This window comes from Microcebus murinus, chromosome 10, assembly GCF_040939455.1.
Source record: "Microcebus murinus isolate Inina chromosome 10, M.murinus_Inina_mat1.0, whole genome shotgun sequence".
Lineage (NCBI taxonomy): Eukaryota > Metazoa > Chordata > Mammalia > Primates > Cheirogaleidae > Microcebus > Microcebus murinus.
In genome coordinates, this window is record NC_134113.1 from 82,641,923 (window position 1) to 82,661,998 (window position 20,076).

General features: G+C 35.6%; 1 protein-coding gene across 1 annotated transcript in view; it reads right to left on the minus strand.

Moving 5' to 3' along the window:
- Window positions 1–20,076, minus strand: part of PDE3A (phosphodiesterase 3A) — a 295,523-nt gene that overhangs the window by 44,413 nt on the left and 231,034 nt on the right. Inside the window, exons 3-5 of the mRNA XM_012785508.3 lie at window positions 10,896–11,153; window positions 8,480–8,634; window positions 4,411–4,535 (exon numbers count right to left, since the gene is read on the minus strand). Coding sequence (XP_012640962.3) covers window positions 4,411–4,535; window positions 8,480–8,634; window positions 10,896–11,153 — 538 coding nt within the window. The remainder of the gene's footprint in view (window positions 1–4,410; window positions 4,536–8,479; window positions 8,635–10,895; window positions 11,154–20,076) is intronic.

The window sequence follows — 20,076 nt, forward strand, 5'->3', positions numbered from 1 at the left end:
TCATCCTAGAAGAGCAAGATTGAAAAATGCAAATTTACATTTAAATCTCCTGTTTTATGCTTTAATCAAGAGGCTCTTATTTGATTCCATTCATTGATTTTATATTAGTAACTGCATCAATAATTGATTGTGCTTCAGCTATTTAAAATTAACGCTGATTGATTGAGCTAGAGGACACAATGTTTACTTGATTTGTGCACAGGACAGATTTCATTAGTCCCCTCTGGAAACAAGTTATTTATTGTTTGGTTTGTCTATTGGTTTCTTTGTATTTGCCTGTTGTTCTTAGGTTCCTCCTCAGACTCTCTTCACATTTCATTTGAGAACATTTGCTTCTACTCTTTACCACATATAGGAGTTTTTCCCAGCCTCTTTCCATGTAGCTTATTGAAAAACAATAAGCATCACAGTCAACTGCATGAAACAGGGCACCATCCACCCAAGCATGCCATCAGCCCAGGAGAGTAAGGACTTCACAACAAAAGGACACGTTTGATCACAGAGAGCTATAATCTCATTTTAGCTCCCTGATTCTTGATGGATGCTTTTCTTCCTTTTGGAGGACTTTCAGGGATCGATTTAGTTGCGTTCAGCATGCATAGGATATAGGCTATTTTATAATATAAATATTGAGCTCTACTCTGACAACAGTCTAAAAGTGCCACAGTGCAAAATCCCCTTCAAAGTAATCATGATCGAAATATCTTACGCACTCGATGGCAAGAATGGGAGGTGGCCCTTGTGATGCTTGTGACTCTAATTTCTACCATCTGCGCTTGTGGTATCTTACGTGGACATGCTTTTCCTTTTACGTTTGCCCTTTCTTCTTCAGTCCAGTCATATAAATATGGGAACAGGACACAGGAATATAAGGCTGTTTTATCATTTGCCCTGTTATTGCCAGTGCCTGCCCTACCCATAATTTCTATCTTCTTGACTTTATCATGTTGGTTATTTAACAATTTTTATTTTATTATCTAACTGAAGAAACTGAGAGAGAGAAAACCAAACCCTTCCATTAGCTTGTACTCAGCCAAAGGCCAAACCAAAAAAAAAATCCTAACTTTTAATTATGTCAACTTTTTTTCTACTATGAAGTTGTTAGGACAAAATAAAGAATTCAGGACTAATTCCGTGGCCTTTGAGTACTTAACATTTCTGTGCCTCAGTTTCCTTATTTTAACCCCCCTGCTGAGCTAAGCAAGGACATGGAACACTTACATTTGTATTTCATCCCTTGAGTTACACATTATTGTTTGGTATTTTAATTCTGTCTTTGAAAATCTTTTAAAAACTACCCATGAATACAGAAATACTACTATTTATATGTATAATGTTTGTTTGGATTGACTTGTAGCTCTCAATTTTATTGAGCATTTTCATTAGACTTCAGATTTTTCTCTAACATTATCATTCTTCCTTCGAGAATATGTTCATCACAAATTTCTTTAGTGAAGATCTGGTAGGTGGTAAAGTTTTGACTTCTCTCAAAATGTCTTTTGTTCATTCCTATTCTTATGAGATACATTTGTCGGGCACACAATTTTAGGTTGATTATAATATTCTGTCAGAAATTTGAAGAAAATTTTCTACTATATTCTTACTCTAGTTTTGACAATTCTGCTTTCACCCTGACTACCTTTCCTGAAAAGGTAATTTGTCTTTTTTTCTGGTAGATTTAGGATTTTTGTTTATTTTTGTCATTGGTATTGTATAGTTTTATCATTTTGTGTCTATGTGTGAATTTCTTCCCATTTATTAATATTTTGCTTCTCTTCAAATATTTTATGTCCTTCATCTGCTACTAAAATTATGTTTATGTATATTAGACTTTCTAATTCCTTCTTCTATACCTCTTAAAATCTCTTATATTTTCTAGTATCTCATCTGTGTTGCATTCTGGGTGATATCTTCATATCTTCTTTCACCCAGGCTATTAATTCTCCCTTCAGTTGTCTATTAAGCTATTTAACCTATTTCCTTGATTACATTTCCAAAAGTTTTAATTAGCTGTTCCATATTTATGTCTTTTCTCACTGCAATTATTTTTTATAATCTCATGTTTTTCTTTAAATATGTACATTTTTAAATTAAACGATAGATTTAAGTAATTTAGCATTGAAACATCTCAATCCTTTTAGAGATCTAGGAATTTTTGTTGTGGTTTCTGCTACTTCAAACTCATGGTGTGTCCTTTTGTCTTTTGTGATCATGGTTATAAGCTCCATGTTCGAACTTGTTCTGTTAAAAAAAAAAATCTCATAGCTCTTACCTGGTAATGCTTTTCATTCAAAAATTATCTGCACATGTTTTTGTAGGGAGCCAAGGAGTCCTACAGACTTAGGACTATTTTAGTGCCCCCTTTAAGAGTGCCAAGTTTAATGTGGAATTCTCAAATTCAGTTCCTCCACTTTGCTGGAGTCCCAAATGATTCTCCTTATTATTGAGCTAATCTTTATTTACTCTCAGGGTGATCTCTGCTCCCAGTAAGTTCCTTACCTCGTTGATTTTGCTTTTTGGCCTTTACATGCTTAGCTGCCTATATTTTCCTATATTGCCTGGCCCTGGTGGAAGCTCAATTTTATTTCTCAAGTAATTAATGACTTCTACGTTATAAAATTAGAAACCTTTTTTTTTTTTTGAAAAAAAATAACTAATTGGTTATTAGCCCAGTCACCCAAAGACATCTGAGTGTAGCACACTCTCAGAATATGTCAACACTTAAGATGTGATGTATTGTGACCGCACATTCAGAATAGGAACTCTGCTCCCAGCAAGTTACTAACCTGGGTCTGTTTTGCTTGTTAGCCTTTACATGGTTAGCTGTAGGTAGTATTTGCCTACATTATCCTACTTTGCCTGGCCCTGGTGAAAGCTCAGTTTTATTTCTTAGGTCATTAATGATTTCTAAGTTATAAAACTTAAAAAAATATTTCTAAAGAGCAGACAGGACCAGATTAGTTGTTGGAAAATAAGAGTATCTTTAATGGTTTCTTTCAGTGATGTAAGTCCCATAAAATCATATGAAAAAAGCTATCAAGGTAAAGGACCCCATTCTGAGGAACTAGGTTCCCAGAGAGGAGAGGACCTCAGAAAGGTGAGCCAAAATCCTGCAAATGGTTCTTCCCTTCAGCATTATTTACAGAATACTGGCATGGAACAAGAGGCAAGGATCCAGGCAACAGGGTGCGGCCATTAGGGACGCAAAGCCAGCAGGGCTTTTAGCAATATCATGGGGCTGATGACATAAAAACTGGAGTTCAGGACTACCATGGCAGCCAGAACTTGAATGTCTAATATCTCAGGGAGAAATGGGCAGTTTTCAACCTTGAGCCATTTGGTGAATTCTTAGGTTGCTAAAGACTTAGAAGATTCAGAAACCAAGCAGTAAGTTATTGACAATCTCATCAAAGTTTTCTATACTACTGAGAAGTGAAAACTTGGAGTTAGAACCTTCCAAAAAGGAGAGGTCAAAGTAAACACCCCAGGTTCTCAACTGAGCTTCTAGGAGAAGGGCAATTCAGAGACAGAATCTGACAAAAACTGTTATCAGGGTTTTGACACAGCACAGACCCTGATCAAATGAAATCTTCCCACAAATCATTTCACTTTCCAACCTAAAACTTTATTATTCTTAACTTTAGTATGCAAATTCGTTTTTTTTTTTGAGACAGAGTCTCACTCTGTTGCCCGGGCTAGAGTGCCGTGGCATCAGCCTAGCTCACAGCAACCTCAAACTCCTGGGCTCAAGTGATCCTCCTGCCTCAGCCTCCCGAGTAGCTGAGACTACAGGCATGTGCCACCACACCCAGCTAATTTTTTCTATATATTTTTAGTTGGCCAATTAATTTCTTTCTATTTTTAGTAGAGACACGGTCTTACTCTTTCTCAGGCTGGCTTCGAACTCCTGACCTTGAGCGATCCTCCTGCCTCGGCCTCCCAGAGAGTTAGGATTATAGGCATGAGCCACCTCGCCAGGCCAGTATGCAAATTCTTTATCATAGCTCATATATAGTAAATGAAGCATTTCTTTGAACTCATATAAATACCCTACTCTTGAAAAAAAAATTTTGTTTAACAGACACTGAAAACTGAAATTTCTATTATAAAATGATTCTTCCAGAGATTATCCTTAATGGTAACAGGGATTTCCTATTCATCCAATAAATTCTAGATATGAAATCTGGTATAGTAACACTGAAAGAATCTGTTTCATTATATAAAGTGGAAATTTAAATATAAACTAGTTATTGTGGCTTTTTTTAAAAAAACAACTAATTGGTTATTAGAATAGTCAAACCACAGGCATGTGAATGTTGGGCACCCTTAGACTATTTCAACACTCAAAGTTTGGTTTACTCTGTGCCTGCACACTCAGAGCATGAACTCTGTTCCCAGTAAGTTACTCACCTGGTCGATTTTGCATTTTAGCCTTTACATGGTTAGCTGCAGAAACAGCATAGGATGAAGTGAAGGATCTGCTTTTAGTGAGGGTCATCATTGCTGTGTTATTCCTAGAATCAGGACTAGCCACACTGCAAAGACAGAGTTTTTAAAGAAAAATGAAGACATTATTCATCAATTACTGGGGCAAAACTTGCCAGAACCCAGCCATCATTTCCGTAATAGACTTGCCAATCTGAGTATTGGGTCAAGTTCAGTGACAGAACCATTTTACTTCCCAAGGACAAGATAGATTCCGTCGACAATCTCTGTTGCAGTAGTCACTTATCATGCATACTGGGTTAACAAACGAGGAAAGACAACTTTGCTATTTATCAAATTAATAAGAATAAAATACCTTCTTGTTCTAGTTCTATAATTAAATTCCTCAAATTTTCTAAAAGAGCTTTGAAGATTAACTGATTAAGGTGCAGAAGATCTCAAATTAGTTATGAATATCATAATGCTTACTTTGGTACTCTTTATTATTTTTGGTACATCTATATTTTTAAAAACTGAATAACTATAAAGTCATTCAAAGATAATGGGGGTTTTTTCCCCCATATTTCTTTATGGAGGAGAAAGTTAGAAGCAGATCATTAGCCTATAATTTCTCTTTACTGATGATACCTTAAAGAGCAAGTGAAGATCCAGTCAAATCTCCTTGTAAACATGACAGTGAGGGACCTAATGCTAAACACACACAAATATCTTCTGATATTTACTAGGAGAAAGGAAATGGAGAGTCTACATCTAGGGAATGCTTTTACCAGGATGTACTTAGCCTGTCTAGGTGTCTTACTGTAAATAAATCTGGAATTAATAGATCTATGGAAGGTTAGAGCAGAGAATGCTATATAAGCCATGTGATTAATGGGAAATTCTGGAGGCATTTCAAACCAAAATTTCTCTGCATGTATTGCTCAAAACCTTACTTGTTAAATCTGAAAGAGAATCCATCCTAATTTGGGAGAGAAAAGAATTTAGGAAGCTGTGTGGACAATCTTGGGCTGCTTCAAAAGAAAAGTGCTTGGTCTGTGTTTTGTTAACACCTGTGTCCTTTCAAGCACTAGTAAATCTGGTACTGGGTAAAATCTATAATTTGCATAAATATAATTTGACAATTTGAGGTTTTGCCAATCTTCGATTGGCACTGTAAGCAGGATTTGCCTGGTCTGTTTGCGTGGCTTATTATTTAAAAAAAAAAAAAAAACCCTGAAATTGATGGAATTACAAGGTCATGGATCTATGGAGATTGCCATATAAAGTTGTATAATTAATGAGGTATAATTTGGAGAGGTTCCCTAACCAAAATGGTTCTCTCTGTGCAAGCAACGTTATGTAAGCATTGGTCAGTACCCCACATGCTAAATCTAAACCAGAAACATGTGCTAATGTGGAATAAAAGGACTTTCAGAGAACTGTACTAAGTCTCAGACCTCTCGAAGGGAAGAATGCTGAGCATGTGTTTTGCCATTGCCTGTATCCTTTGATTAGTAGTAAACGAGGCAATGGGGTAAGATCTGTAATTCGTGTTGGGCTGATTTGACACTCTAACACTTGTAGCATCTCATTTCTTCTCTTTTTATCATCTTCAGAGAGATGTTTCTTCAACTATTGGCCAAGATATATAAAAACTTCATTCTTTCTCCTTACTTCTGATAGCAGTTTACCAAAAATATCACAAAAGAGATTATTTGAAATGTGGAATGAACTTCAGCAATTATCGAATATAATTAAGTAAAGCAAAGAAAATATTTGTTTCATGTCCTTCTTAGAAATTTCATCCTAGATATTTCACAAATGCTTGGAATTTTAGAAATAATAAGATCAAAGAAAACTTTGGATCTAAAACAGATAACTACACTGATTGTTTCTTGTTGGTGTAGTCCTTTTCCAACTCATTTTGCTGGATTAACTTGATAAGATTTACAGTGAAGAAATTTTATGTAATATACATGTGGCCTAAATGTTTTCATTTCTGAGTACATTATACAATAAATAGGTGATTACTTTTCTATGTAGATTTTTTTAAAGACCTCAACATTAACTGAATTTTTTAATATATCAAAAATACATATTTATGGAGGCCAGCTCAACAACTATATTATTGTTTTCAAATAAAAACATTTAAAATGTACTCATTTTTAAAAGTTTGTAAAGGGCAATAATACCTTTAATGTATGGGGATTTAATGAACTCAAGATAAGTAACATCCTGCCACATCTATCCTATTATTAATACAGTAAATATTAATTTATTATACCATTAATAAAATATAATAAATCAATACATTATTATATTTATATGTGTAAATTCATTACAGTTTACAGGCACTTTTATATATTGCTTTATGTGATCCTCACAAGAGATTTCAGCATTTCATTCCTGCTTATTTCCTGGTTCTTGTTGGGATCTCAGGAATATGTAATAATTTGGATTCTGGAGAGAAAAAACAGCCTAAGGAAATCTTCACTTGGTTTCTTCATGTTGACATAGCAGAGAAAAATTGTCTACGTGCCTGTGATAAAAGATCTCAACCCTCTTCACAAAAGTGGTTTCATACCCTTAATGTCCCAATAACAAGTCTGAAAAGTCTGACCAGGTAATAGTCTCTTTTTATAGCTTTCTTTTGGCCTCATGTACACAGGCAGGGGTCAATTCCAAGGTCAACTTGGAATGACTTGAGGTATGATGTATTTTAGCCTATTCTATTTATCTGAAGCCTATTTTTTTTTTAAAAGCATCTACTTGCATTCTTCTATCTAATTTGTCCCTCCAGTTACACCATAGTTCCCCTTTTCCCTAATGATCCCTTGTAGAGTGTACAGAGGCTCCGGCAGGCTAAAGGCTTAAAGTATGATATTTTAATCCTAAATAGAAAAGGACAAACACAATAGCACCCTATAAAAGCACTTCTTTCATTAGCTATTTTCTGCAAAATTCTTTTTTAGATCTTAATATTACCTTTTCTTTAGCTTTGGTAATTCTGGCTTTCATGTCACTTTGTAAAATTGGAACTCATACCCTAAATAAAGTTTAAATTATCAAATGTTTGAACATATCGAGGTATTCTTAGGATGATGGTCTAACTTTGATTTGCTCCTCTGCCTTTTGTATAAGCTAAAACAGGTAGTCTGGTGGGCTAGGACAATCTAACTTCAACTGCAAGTGTCAGGATGGATACTTCTGATTTAAGGGTCTCAGTAGGAATTTCAATGTAGCTAAAACCTTGCTTACCTTTATTTATCCTGGGCTTGACCCTTCCCAGGCAAGGTCATAGTGGCAAGGATCGCCTCAGGTCTCTCTTCCCACTTTAGATTTTAGGCCCCACAAAAGAGGTTAAGCCTAATTATCTGATCTCAATCTCTACAGTGTTCTGCATTTAAACCATAACACCTTTTCCAATTTCAAAGCTAGCCTCCAGGCGACTGTAATTGGTCAGGCCTTCCTTCTCCTGTCATCTATAATTCCTTCTTTTTTTTTTTTTTTTTTTATCTATCTATCTATCTATCTATCTATCTATCTATCTATCTATCTATCTATCTTATTCCGGCATATTATGGGGGTACAGATTTTAAGGTTTCAATAAATGCCCTTTCCCCCTTTCCCCCCCACAAGTCTGAGATTCCAACATGACCGTCCCCCAGATGGTGCACATCTCACTCATGATGTATGTATATACCCGCCCCCTCCCCCTGCCCAATACCCTATTACTGTAGTACCTATGTGTCCACTTAGGTGCTACTCAGTTAATACCAGTTTGCTGGTGAGTATATGTGGTGCTTGTTTTTCCATTCTTGGGATACTTCACTTAGTAGTATGGGTTCCAGCTCTAACCAGGAAAATATAAGATGTGCTATGTCACTGTTGTTTCTTAGAGCTGAATAGTACTCCATGGTATACATATACCACATTTTATTAATCCATTCTTGGATTGATGGGCCCTTGGGCTGTTTCCATAGCCTTGCGTATAATTCCTTCTTGGTAAGTAACTTCACTAAGAGACATGAAACCAGCAGGAGCATCGTCTAACCTGGGTGAAGGTGCATCGAGCAGTTTGATGCTGGCGCTGCGGTCCCTCCTTACAGGTGCTGGCTCCAGGGTGGGCAGGCCCGTGGCCGAGGTGGTGGTCGTCCACGTGGAAGAAACTCGTCTCAACAAGCCCGGGGGCAAACTCCTTCTCAGGCGCTAGGAGAGAGTGTTGATTTTATTACCAAGCATATTTTATATCTCTAATTTTTTTTTTTTTTTTTTTTTTTTTACACAGATTCTTACTCTGTTGCCCAGGCTAGAGTGCCATGGCATCAGCCTAGCTCACAACAACCTCAAACTCCTGGGCTCAAGCGATCCTCCTGCCTTAGTCCTCCAGTAGCTGGGACTACAGGCATGCACCACCATGCCCGGCTAATTTTTTCTATATATTTTTAGTTGGCCAATTAATTTCTTTCTATTTTTAGTAGAGACGGGGTCTCGCTCTTGCTCAGGCTGGTTTTAACTCTAACTTTTATGTAATATAATGGAAGAAAATGAGCTTTTAATTGGAAAGCAATTGAGAAAACTATATTGGTTGAACATTACCTATCTAAAATGTAGGTGCTTAGAAATTCCATAAAAGACTTTCTGGCCAAAATGAATCAATATTATAAAGATAACATTTTGGGGTCTTTATTTTGATGCTTATGCAAACATGGGATTACAGAGTCAATTACCTCTGGGATAATTTTATAGTTATATAAGTTCAACAGGATTTACCTACCTATATGCATATATCATATTAGTTATTATGAGCAGAAGTTTTTCCTCAAAAGTCACTTGTTTGGGGCATGGATTAATTTATATCATCTTGTACAATAGTCCATACCCCTAAGTATTATTAATTTTATTACCTTGATCTCAAATAAGAGGGGCTAAATTTAAGAATGTAATTCTTTCGCAAAATTGTTATGTTAATGTAACAAAAATCAGAGATGTGGGTAGAGTCATTGGTACCAACTCCTCTTGATAGGAGACCCTGCTGGCTGACCTGCTGTCTCTCTCTTTATCATTTCTCCTCCCACCACGTCCCAAATGACACATGTGGCAGCATCAGAACTGAGGCAAGAGCCTGGGCTCAACCAGGAGGGACACCAGGAGGGGCACTCTAACGAGGGTCTTGACCTTAAGCATGAAAGTGAAGGCATTCTCCTAACACACAATCAACAATAGTCATAAGAGGCAGAACCTCAGCCCACTTTGACTTGCGGCTAATGACTCCTAGTAAACAAACAGTGTAGGCAGAGTTTACAAACACACATGCTGCCCTTCTGAAGAAGGTAAAAACTTTTGAAAAGTATACGACACATCTTGGAATTCGAGAACAGCTCAGATACTAAAGTTTCCGGTGTCTCTTGAAGATCTGAACATGCATCTTAGCAGGCGATTCAGTAGAAAGAGAAAAAAAGTCAAACTGGTAAAGACCAGGTTTCTTGTCTTAAATCTGTCACTGACCTCAGGTCTGATTGAGACCCGAAGGAACCAGTTTCTCTCTCTTTCTCTCTCTCTCTCTCGATTTCTTTACTGTCATTTCCTGCTTAGGTATATCTTTTTTAGGGAAGTGGGTATTTAAAGGAAATGATATAAAAACATAATTGTCCAAGTTATGAAGATCACATTCCTCAGTCAAGAGAATAGCACAATGAAAGAGCACAGATGTTACTAACTGACCACCAGCTCAAGGAGACAGTTCATAAATAACTGTGCTGAATGTACCAAAGACCACTGATATTCTGGAATCTTCGGTCTTTAATATGACTTATTTTTAATTAATATTGAGGTCTGAACTGGATACATGATCCTATTCCTTACAACTTACTTTTGTAAAACTCAAACCTTCTATGTCAAAAGGAGTGTGTATTACTTCCTCTTTTTACATATAAGGTATATAAGTTTAGATAAATCACTAAGACCATCTTTTACTTTAAATAAACTGTAATTAACTAAAACTGTTCTCAGTTCAAAACTTGTATTTAGGAAAGCCATGAGAGTACTCTGAAGGCTATCATACAAAGAAATCAAAGAGCAAAGGAACCTTAAGTTTTACAAGGCAATAGATTTTAAACAGAATCTGCACTAGAATGGAGCAGGGATTCTTGCCTTTTGTTCCCCTTGCAATTTCCTTATCACCTAAAACAGAGCTTGGCACACGGAAGTAAAAAATTCTTGCAAGTAAAAACTTCTTGGAAGTTTAAATTAAAAAGGTAATGTAAAAAGGTAGATTTTCTACTTACAGAAAGCTGTCAAGTTATAAAAACAGAAGTTTTTGTGTTTACATTTTTATTACCTTGTCTCCATGATCAAACATCTTGCCCAGTCACTGAAAATGAATCTGCAGATTAGGTTGGGAGTGACAGGAAGGAGATCTAGAAGGAAAAGTTTATCCCTTTCAGGAGTTATGTCACGAACACACCTACCTTGGTAATAGCCAGCTTGTCTTTTTCAGCGCCCTCTTCAGAGTCGGAACAGGTATAGTTTTCACTGAGGGAAAGGACGGGATTCACTCTGGGCTTGTGGAAGGCCTGGAAGGTGAGCTGTGTGCTGAGCAGGTTGCTCACGGCTCTCAGGGACGTGCACACGTTGGGTGGCAGAGACGGGTCCGCCAGGAGGTCGGTGATGAGGCCATGCGCCTCGCCCATCACAGCGATATCCACAGTGATGCTGGTCCCTGAAGACTGAGACACCAAGCCGGGAGAAGTCGGGTAAGAAAAGGCCTGAATCTGGAGACACAGAGTTAAACTGGACTTTTTCAATGAACGGAATTGATGCTGCAGTATTTCAGTACAGTAAAATTCAAATCACCTATTTCAAAATGTGCCCTAGCTTCCACCCTTTTCATGTTCATGGCACATTTTTTTAATGCTAGAACTTGGGGAGGAGTAGAGCATATTTGAAGAGATTAAAAAGATAAACACTAGTTTTTATTTATTTATTTTTTAATTTTATTTATTTAATTTTGAGACAGAGTCTCACTTTCTTGCCCAGGCTAGAGTGAATGTCATGACATCAGCCTGGCTCACAGCAACCTCAATCTCCTGGGCTCAAGCAATCCTGCTGCCTCAGCCTCCTGAGTAGCTGGGACTACAAGACATGTGCCACCATACCCGGCTAATTTTATATATATATATTGTTAGTTGGTCAATTAATTTCTTTCTATTTTTGGTAAAGACAGGGTCTCACTCAGGCTGGTTTTGAACTCCTGACCTCGAGCCAATCCGCCCGCCTCGGCCTCCCAGAGTGCTAGGATTACAGGCGGGAGCCACAGCGCCCGGCCAAACACTAGTTTTTAAGAGGGAAGAAGTTTTGGGAAACTGGAACAAAACTTCCTATCATTCCAGATGAAGAGCTCAACATTTGACATGTATGTTATTTAGAAATTTCATTCTGAGTGTAACATTCATATACCATAAAATTTTAATATTAGTCATATTAGTAATATTTTAATGTGAGACTTGAGTCTGGTATGAGGTCATTATTCAACAAATGTTAGAGAGAGACACAAAAAGCTACTCGGTTTGTGTTCAGATTCACAATCTGTCTTCTCTTCTTGTGGTTGGTAAGAACAGAGATTTCAGTCTTGGGGATTCCATGGCACTTATGTTCTTTTCCGCTAAACTGCCTATCCAAACAGAGCCGTTGCTCTGCGCCCACTGTAGAATGAAGAGCATGAGCAACAGAGGCTAGGAATAGGCCCCGCCCTGCTGGCCAGGAGAGAAGACATGCAGAAAGAGGTGGCACTAAGGGAGAACTGGGGTAGGATGAAGGCCAAGAGGTTGATGAAGACTAAGAGAGGATGCAGAGGACTATTCCCATTGGAAAGTAGCCAGAGTGGGAGGCACCAGGAACCCACATAAATTTAAACTGCATAACCCAGTGAGTGATGAGGGTTGCAGGTTCTGGAACTACTGTGTTTCCCCGAAAATAAGACCTATCCATAAAATAAGCCCTAGCAGGATTTCTAAGCATTTGCCCAATATAAGCCCTACCCCGAAAATAAGACCTAGTGATGGGCGTGGCTACGCAGCGCATCTGCACAACCCATGCATTTCATCATGGAGCGGTAAAGAAGACGAGCAGCCCTTCTCATCTGCCCCATGAGAGCTCTATTGCTTAACATGAGAGATTGGGGCCAATGGTTCTAAATGTAACAGAGTTGCAAGAAATTCAGGATGGAAATCGGGGTTTGGAGAGTTATGATGATGTTCTAGAAGAAGACAACTATATTTGAATAAATGTAGATTGTTGTACCATACTTAAAAAAATAATAACACATCCCCTGAAAATGAGCCCTAGGGTGTCTTCTTGAGGAAAAATAAATATAAGACCCTGTCTTATTTTCGGGGAAACATGCTAGGCTATTTAATCCAAATCCTCACTCCTGATCGCTGTACCACTTTCTCGCAGCATGATCTTTGGCAAGGTATTAAGGTCTCCATGCTGTGATTTCTCCATCTATAGAATAGATATAATAATAACAGTAGCAGTCTCAGAAAGTAATTATAAAAACTAAAAGAGATAATATATGTAAAACACTTAATATTGAGCTGGCAATTGTAAGTCTTCAATAATGGTAATGATATAAATAATAATAATTTTGGTGTTTTTTTCAGTAAGAAGCTATTAGAAGTTTGGCTATATATTTGGAAGAAAATAAAGTTTAATTATTCTCTCACAATAGACTTAAAAATAAATTCCAAAAAGTTGAAAAACTTAAATGTATAAATTGTAAGACTATTAAAAGACAACATAGAGGGCTATTTTATAATCATGGAATTAAAACCTTTAAAAGATACTGTGAATTCATAAACTTCCAAGGAAGCACTTTGACTAAAGAAAGAGAAAACGAAACATATCCAAATAAAGAGCTTCTAAAAAATCAATAAATGACAAAATTACATAAAAGAAATAGGCAATTTAAACAAAATATAAAAAATCAAACATATAAAAAGTTACTTACCTTCTTAATAATTAAATTGTAAATCAATAATATAAAAACAACTTTTACTTACCAAAGTGGCAAAATAATAAAAGATCGATAGCACCAAACATTACTAATGGTTTGGATAAATTAGTGAGGAAAAAATAATCCAATATTTTTGGAAGGGAATTTTGCTTAGGCTATCCATTTGTAGTTTAAATGTGTATGCTACGTTCCAGCAAAACAAGTAGACATCTGGTCCAAAGAAATACTTCTACGCATATGTAAAAATACAAAAACAAGAACACAAATGGTATAGAGTGCTCTGGTAACAACAAAAGAGTGTAGTAACTACTAAACGAATAAAAACAGGGAAATTGTTTTTAAAAACTTGTATTATAAATGTATTATAAAGATGTATATACTTGTTTAAAAGATTTGGGTACATCCATAAATAATTACTTAGAACAATGCTCAGAAAATATTGTTCAGTGGGGGAAAAATCATTCATAGAAAAAGTGAATGTGTATTAATTTTATATTCAGAAAAATATCATAATTATGAAAACACCTGACATCCATGAAGATCTCTAGTCTTCATGGATCCATTATCATAATAACTGTAAGTATTGGATAAACTATTCTTTAATGGTATCATAGAGAGCAGTTACGTCTTTTACTGCTTGAATGACAATACTAATCATAATAATAATGGTAACAGCTGATACTTATTAACCCCAAGTCTTACAAAGTAGGTACTATTATTAACTTCATTTTTATTAGTCAGAAATAACTTGCCAAAATCAGATAGCTGGGAAGTGAAAATATCAGACTGCAAACACAAAGACTTTGGTTCCACAACTCAATAGCTGAACCAGTATACTGAAATAAATACCAAAATTTTTCATTTTGTATTACTAAATATATCTGTAATTATTTAATGCACTATTTAATCACAGTGCCCATGTTCTCTGCTCATAGGCCTAAATATCTCTTATGTATCAATATGAAAATTTAACTGTAATATTAACATTCTTAGTATATATAATCATGTATATTTCATATATGTACCTACATTGTTCATTTTATTTTTTTCAGCTACAAGTTACATTTTATTTATTTTTAAAATAAATTCTATTGTTTACATTTGAGGTTTACGACATGATGTTATATGCTACAGATAGTAAAATGGTTACTATAGTGAGGCAGATTAACACATCTAACATCTCACATAATTACTTTTTTGTGACAAGAGCAGCTGAAATCTACTCATTTAACAAAAACCGCAAATATTATACAATTTTATTAACTATGGGCCTCATGCTGTACACATTAGACGTTTAGACTTGTTCATCTTACATAACTGCTACCTTGTATCTTTTGATCTATATCTCTTCATCTCCCCCACCGTGCTAAAACTAAGCTAACATTCTGTTTCAGAAACAGGTATTTTTAAGTGCATCTCTAATCATTATGCTTCTGAAAAACTCACCCAGTGTGATCATCTAAAATAATAATGTTTGTTCCTAGCCAAGTGGTTCTAAATAAACTAACAAGTCCCTGAACTGTTTCCATAAAAATTTGAAATTTTAAGTCAAACTTTGTTTTTAGGACATAAATTGTTATGACCTTTTGACAATGAAATTAATAGTTTATTCTCTAGTAATTGATAATTAAAGAATTTTTCATAAAATATTCTCAGGAGATAAAATCTACAAATACAAAAATAAGAGCATGTCCATTGATAATTAAAAGTAGAATTTTGAAATAAATTATTGGTGAGAAGACAAGTCTTTTTGTAATTCTCTAATTTTGTGTCTCTTTATAAAACATTTTCTTTAAAGTAATAGTTGTATTTCTTTTATACACAGAAAAAAACCAAATATTAATAGTAACATTTTAAAAAGTAACTTTAAAATAGAAACAACTGAAAACTCATCCTTATAAGTCAATGTTAGTGTTACATACGAATTTAGAAAATAAGTGCATTATGTATTTCAATGCTGTAGCTTTTTTGAAAGCAAAGGCCTTTCAGTGAAAACAAACGCAACACTCAATGCAATAAAAGGCAAATTATCCATACTGAAATTGGCTAAGAAAACACAAGGAACACTTTTACTGTTGGGAAAAAAAAAAATCTCCTTACTATATTAACAAGTCAGGCCACTGCTTTATTGATTTTCTGATTCAAGAATAGATTTGTATAGCAGTCAAAAGTTACATCACACATAAGAAGTTATCACCACTTTTTGGCTTAAATAACTAAAAGCTTCACTGAGGCATGAAATCTAAAATCAACAATCAGATTTGTTTGCCACAAACCTGCCAAGTCTAACCACACATGAAATGCTGAAAGAGGGAAAGATGGGCTGGTTGCTATTTAAATAAATAGAGGCAAGCTATTAATATAAAGACATGAGCACGTTCAGGGAGTCTCTATTAAAGAATTTCAAGGAAGGGGGGCTTTCACCTGTTGATGGTGGGTCTTATTTTAATCATACACAAAGTAGGAAAAAATTATGTGACTCACAAAGTGTGTTTCCATGCTTATTCAACTTTGAAAAAATAATGTAATTAAATTTCAAGTATACCAATAATATCCAGAAATATTTCCTTTAACCGGTGAAATCTTAGAGAGTGATAATAAATACTAAAGGTTAGGTTTACATAAAAGCCACTTTAAAGGAAAGTCTCACACTAACAACCTGAAATCATCTCTGAGTGCAGTCATGGGCCACACTGAGCACGGCTGAGTCTTGTTACAGTGCACATGATCAAACAAATCTTTTCCTTTAAAAAGAAGTTACCAGGCAATAGAAAACCTTCTCTCCTTATAATAAAAATATTTAGATTTTGCATTTAAGAAAATGCAAGTGTAATTCCCTGGACACTATTTAAGTGACAACCAAATTTGGATTGCCACCTTTAAATAGAAAATCTGGAATTTAAGTCTGATAAACAGTGGAAGAAAGTGCGGTTTTATATGCCCAACCAAAAATAACTGATTCTCTAGGTAAATCCACCATTTTCAATGTACCCAGTTTTTAAACAACTTAATATTTCCCCTTTATTTCCACCCAGTCTGCTTTACTATCTCTGCGATGTCCTATCTAATGTTGGCTTTATACTGTCACAAATATAAACAACCTTGCTATTTTATGATCTAGACTGCTTCCAAGTTACTACTCGGAAGGTATAGAAAAGACCAAAGGTATAGAAAATTTGGGGGCATAGATAAGTTAAAAAGACAGCAACAGGGTGGGGCGTTGTGGCTCACGCCTGTAATCCTAGCACTCTGGGAGGCCAAGGCGAGAGGATCGCTCAAGGTCAGGAGTTTGAAACCAGCACGAGCAAGAGCCAGACCCCGTCTCTACTAAAAATAGAAAGAAAGTAATTGTCCAACTAAAAATATATAGAAAAAATTAGCCAGGCATGGTGGTGCATGCTTGTAGTCCCAGCTACTTGGGAGGCTGAGGCAGAAGGATTGCTTGAGCCCAGGAGTTTGAGGTTGCTGTGAGCTAGGCTGACTCCACCGCACCCTAGCCTGGGCTCAAAAAAAAAAAAAAAAAAAAGACAGCAACAAATATAATCAACATTAAATGTAACTCTTAGATTAGACATGTATCTATCAACTCAATTATAGAACATTTGTTTTCACTGTTGCCACTACTATGCGAAAACTTTGAAATTGTAGTGTTGGCAATGAGAAAGGGAAAATCTTTGAATATGTGTGGGGGTCAGAATGAATTTGTACAATATGAAAGGCACTGAAATTTATAAATTATCATAAGGTTCACATTATAAAAAATTGTAACAAGTAGGTCTATGTGATTAAGTTACTAATAGAGTGTAAAATAAAATTACATATCTTTAATAAATATGTCAGTGCTGTTTTGGGGGTTATGTCAAAATATTATTCAGAACTGGCAAATTTCTAAAAGATAAAATCTTTAAGAAGGCTTAGGAAATAACTATGGGAACAAGGTAAATGAAAACAAAAAAGCAAATACACATCATTTGACTTAAAGAAAGTGAAGGTGCTCAAGGGAAAAAATCAAAGACTGGAAAAATAGTAGTATCAAAAGAATTTTGTTGATTAACATGATTAGGGAAATTATCTAGCATGAGGGGTAAGGGTGAAGATAATGCATCCAATTCTTGATACATTTCCTTTGAAGTAGCACCAGTATAGTCCAGTTACAGCTCTGCTTCCTACATATTTTAAAGCACAGATTCATTTAACTAACTTAATGAAATAGGTTGGATACATCCCTGCCCAGAGGCAGAAAATGTAATAATTCTCAACTCTTCTGACTCAGTGAACAATCTGGCGTATCATTTGCTTTGGAAATTAATTTATTCTAACTGAAGGAAAAGGATTAGAAGCAGCACAAAAGCCTCTCTTCATAAGTCTACATGAAACCCAAAGATAGGTCACAAATGCTAACATGTTAGAATTGAGAAATTATCTAGATAACTAAGTTGAAATGCTATATGCCTCAAATTGGCCCACTTAAAAAATATTTTATGATGGTTTCCAAAACTGACCACAGGGTTCCTACAGGCAGTACTGTATCCATTGGCCATTCATTCTCTCTTCCTCTGAACTCAGAGAACTGGGCTAGATTTCTTAAAGGTCCTTTCCAATTCTGTAAGTTTAAATCATTTCATTGTGTACTGTATATACACACACACAAAGAAGAAAAAAGGAAATGATTTTAAAACTATTTCTTGGCATCATTAAACGTTGTACATTTTTTAAGAAAAGATTTAAAAATTATTATGTAGACTCAGAAAAGTCTTTGCTTAATTAATTGCTAATCTTACCCAAGCTCTACCTTATAACATTATTGAGTCATTAATGCTGTTTCCTTCTTATGGTAAAATGCTGAGTGTACACTGAACACTCACAGGGAATAGACTATTCTCTGGAACTTCTATGTATTTCTCCTCCCAACAGTTGAGTTGCACATTTGCCAAGTATCAGTTTTGTTTGGTCCCAGATCTGCTTAGGCCAGTTGTATGTGCCATTGTAAATTACATGTGCTAACAAAATATCTGTTATAAACTAATGATATCTGAGTAAAAATGGAATTGTTTCCTTTAAAACTAAGTTGAATAGATTTACATAGATTTTATAAATAGACTTTATAAAGGTGAGGCCCTAAAAATGGATTTCCATTGAATTAGGTAGGGGAGATACAACTGTAAAAATTCATTAGGAAATCAGATCTGAAAGATTTTCAAGTTAGAATGCCTCCAAGTTCCTAAGTCATTTCCATTATAAAGAAACTGAAATTGAAACCTGAACAATGAAATATGGGTGTGGTGTATATGTAAGGAAGACAAACTGAGACTCCAATCAATATAGTAGACACATACTCCAGAGAAATATTCTTGGCTATTCATCAACAGATGTGTGCAAAACTGCAAACTGGTATGTATTAAGTTAAAATATATTACTAGATGGCTGGGCAAGGTGGCTCTAGCCTGTAATCCTAGCACTCTGGGAGGTCGAGGTAGGAAGATCACTTGAGGTCAGGAGTTCAAGATCAGCCTAAGCAAGAACAAGACCCCATCTCTACTAAAAATAGAAAAAAACTAGCTGAGTGTGGAGATATGCACCTGTAGTCCCAGCTACTAGGGAAGCTGAGGCAGGAGGATCACTTGAGCCCAGGAGTTGGAGGTTGCAGTGAACTAGGATGGTGCCACTGCAGTCTAGCCCAGGCAACAGAGCAAGACTCAGTCTCCCCCCACAAAAATTTTAAAAATTAAATAAATAAATATAATACATTACTGGAAGCATGCAAAATTTGTCATATTTTTATGATTCTCTGCTTTAGAAAAATTTTAAATTCCCAGACCAACCACTGGTCCTAATTATGTCTATGAAGAGGGCTCCATAACAGTTTACACCCAACATTTCCTTCACTTGAGATGTAAAATAACAGCCATGTCAAAGCTATTTATTATCATTCCTACAACAAGAGATAAAAAGTGAAGCTTGGTTTATGAATTGGCATATGGGGAGCAAAAGGGTACAAGTGCATAATTTATAAGGTTATATATGTGAGAAGTTGGAAAGCAAAGTTTTAAAAAGTTGGGATATGAAAGGAAGTTTTATTTATTCATCAGTATCAAATATTTATTTTTTGAGGTAGCACATGGGGTCTTCAACAACGTAAGATCTGAAGGCAGTTGCCTGTATTCCAATTTCAAATCTGCTAAGATTCTGGGAAATTCATTTATCTCTTTATCTTTTGTTTTTTTTAATCTCTAAACCAGGGTTCACAGTAATACTTACTGTACAGTGTTATTGATGATTAAATGAGATCGTGTGCATAAAGAGCCTTGGTAGAGTGGTTGGCCCAAAGTATATGTTTGATAATTACATTAATGTATCAACATTATTATTCCATTGAAAAGACTGTGTGTGCAAAAGGATGCACACTGTGCATGTGGGTATTTGTCATCTACGTGTGCCGGGCCAGTAGCTTCTTTACAAATGAAGACAACATAGAGATATGATTTCTCTACCAACAAAACCAAAATAAAACGATAAAAGCAAAAACTTAAATATTTTCACTTCTTATTAAAGGTGAACGTAGTCCCATATATTGTACTCTCTACTCCAAAATACTCATGATAGTTCAGAGATTAATTTTAGGCTCTTAAAAAGTG